Source organism: Arachis hypogaea, chromosome 12 (genome assembly GCF_003086295.3).
Source record: "Arachis hypogaea cultivar Tifrunner chromosome 12, arahy.Tifrunner.gnm2.J5K5, whole genome shotgun sequence".
Taxonomy (NCBI): Eukaryota; Viridiplantae; Streptophyta; class Magnoliopsida; order Fabales; family Fabaceae; genus Arachis; species Arachis hypogaea.
In genome coordinates, this window is record NC_092047.1 from 5,913,803 (window position 1) to 5,915,613 (window position 1,811).

Here is a 1,811-nt window from a genome sequence, read left to right on the forward strand (position 1 = left end):
TTTTGTATTTTTTGGCCAACACTTAACCATTAAAAGAAAAGTGAGTGATTTTTTATTATTGAATGTAATCTCACACCATTAAAAATACTATTGATAGTCAATTAATGATTACAAAATACTAAAGTTGCTGCTCCCTAACATTGCTCTATTATTATTTCCTTGAATAAATGACCATTTGTACCCATGAGAAATGAAAACGCTGACATTTGTACCCATGATAGCTCGAAACTAACCTTATACCCATGAGAGATGCTGTCCGTATGACAAAAGTGCCCCGCCTTGGATCTGAGCTTGGTTCGTGCCTTTCCGAACCTACGTGGCACTCCCAAACCCTCCCCCAATCTGAGCTAACCATTCACCATCATCATCTTCATCTTCTTCACCATCATCATCACCATAACCTCCATAACCTCCATCACCATCACCTCAGCACCGCCACAACCACCTCCCTTCACCACAACCTCCGGCGACAACCCACACCGCCGCGCCCCTTTCTCTTCTTCGTCCCCTTTTCTCACCTCCGCTGAGCCCAGAAACCACAGCGCCAGCTCCTCCTCTCCACCAAAACAGCAAAATTTTCAAACACCAGCATGAATCAAAATACACCTAAATCCACTAACATGCATTTCTAACTAATCAAATTAAGCAAAATGAACTAAAAACAATACAATGAAAGAAACAGAACTCAGGAAAAAACGCAGGGGATGGAAAATTATTCTTCTGCAATTGTTCCACACAGCCTCCAAAATCAGAACTCCATGGAGCTCAAACTCCACTCATCAATGGCGTCACTGGGACCCGTTCCCCGCAAATTAAACACTGTCATCTCATCCCATTCCAAATTCCCACACTTCTCTCCTCCGAAGCCTTCCGATTGCTCTCTCCCTTCCACTCCTCTATGCTCCTACGCCGTTCCCGATTCCAAGAACCCCACCACCAACAGTAACAAGGTCCAACCCCGCCGTAAAAACGCCACCCCCACTGGTCGTTTCGCTCAAAAGACCCAAACTTCACGGAAGGAGAATCTTCCCAGAGAACCAAAACCCAAACTTGATAATACTCATAATAGGGTCGACCAGAACCGCCAAAACGCGCTGTTTGATGCAACCACCCTAAACGTTAATTTGATTGAGTTGTGCGAAGAGGGTAAGCTTGCTGAAGCTTTGGAACTCATGGGTCAAGGTTCTGTTGCTGATTATGGTGTTTTTCTCGCCATGTTGAATTTGTGCGAGGGTACGAGGTCGCTTGAGTATGGGAAAATGGTTCATGAGTTCTTGAGAAGATCGAGGTTTCGAGGGGAGGTTGAATTGAACAATAGGTTGATTGGAATGTATGAGAAATGTGGTAACATGAATATTGCACGCAAGGTGTTTGATCGAATGCCAGAGAGAAACATGAGTTCTTGGCACTTGATGATCATTGGATACACTGAAAATGGAGCTGGTGATGATGCTTTGTTGGTTTTTCAGGAGATGAAGGAGGCAGGGATACGGCCTGAGAGTGAAACTTTTGCATTGGTTTTGGCTGCGTGTGCAAGGGAAGAAGCTGTAGAGGAAGGATTATTGCACTTTGAATCAATAAAGGAGTATGGAATTGTTCACACCATAGAGCATTACATGGAGGTCATTAACATTCTGGGTAATGCCGGTCAGTTGAATGAAGCTGAGGAGTTCATTGAGAGTAAGCCATTTCAGCCTGAAGATCACATTTGGGAGGCTCTTCGAAATTTTGCTAGGATTCATGGAGATATGGATGATGAGAAATTGAAGGGTTTGAGTGGCCAGAGGAGGAGCTGGCGCTGTGGTTTCTAG

At 44.3% G+C, this 1,811-nt stretch overlaps 1 protein-coding gene across 1 annotated transcript; it reads left to right on the forward strand.

Annotated features, from left to right (window-relative positions):
• The first annotated feature begins 758 nt into the window (after window positions 1-758).
• On the forward strand, window positions 759-1,811 carry LOC112729562 (pentatricopeptide repeat-containing protein At2g15690, mitochondrial-like). The gene has a single exon (XM_025779735.2). The coding sequence runs from the start codon at window positions 759-761 to the stop codon at window positions 1,809-1,811; it is 1,053 nt and encodes a 350-aa protein (XP_025635520.1).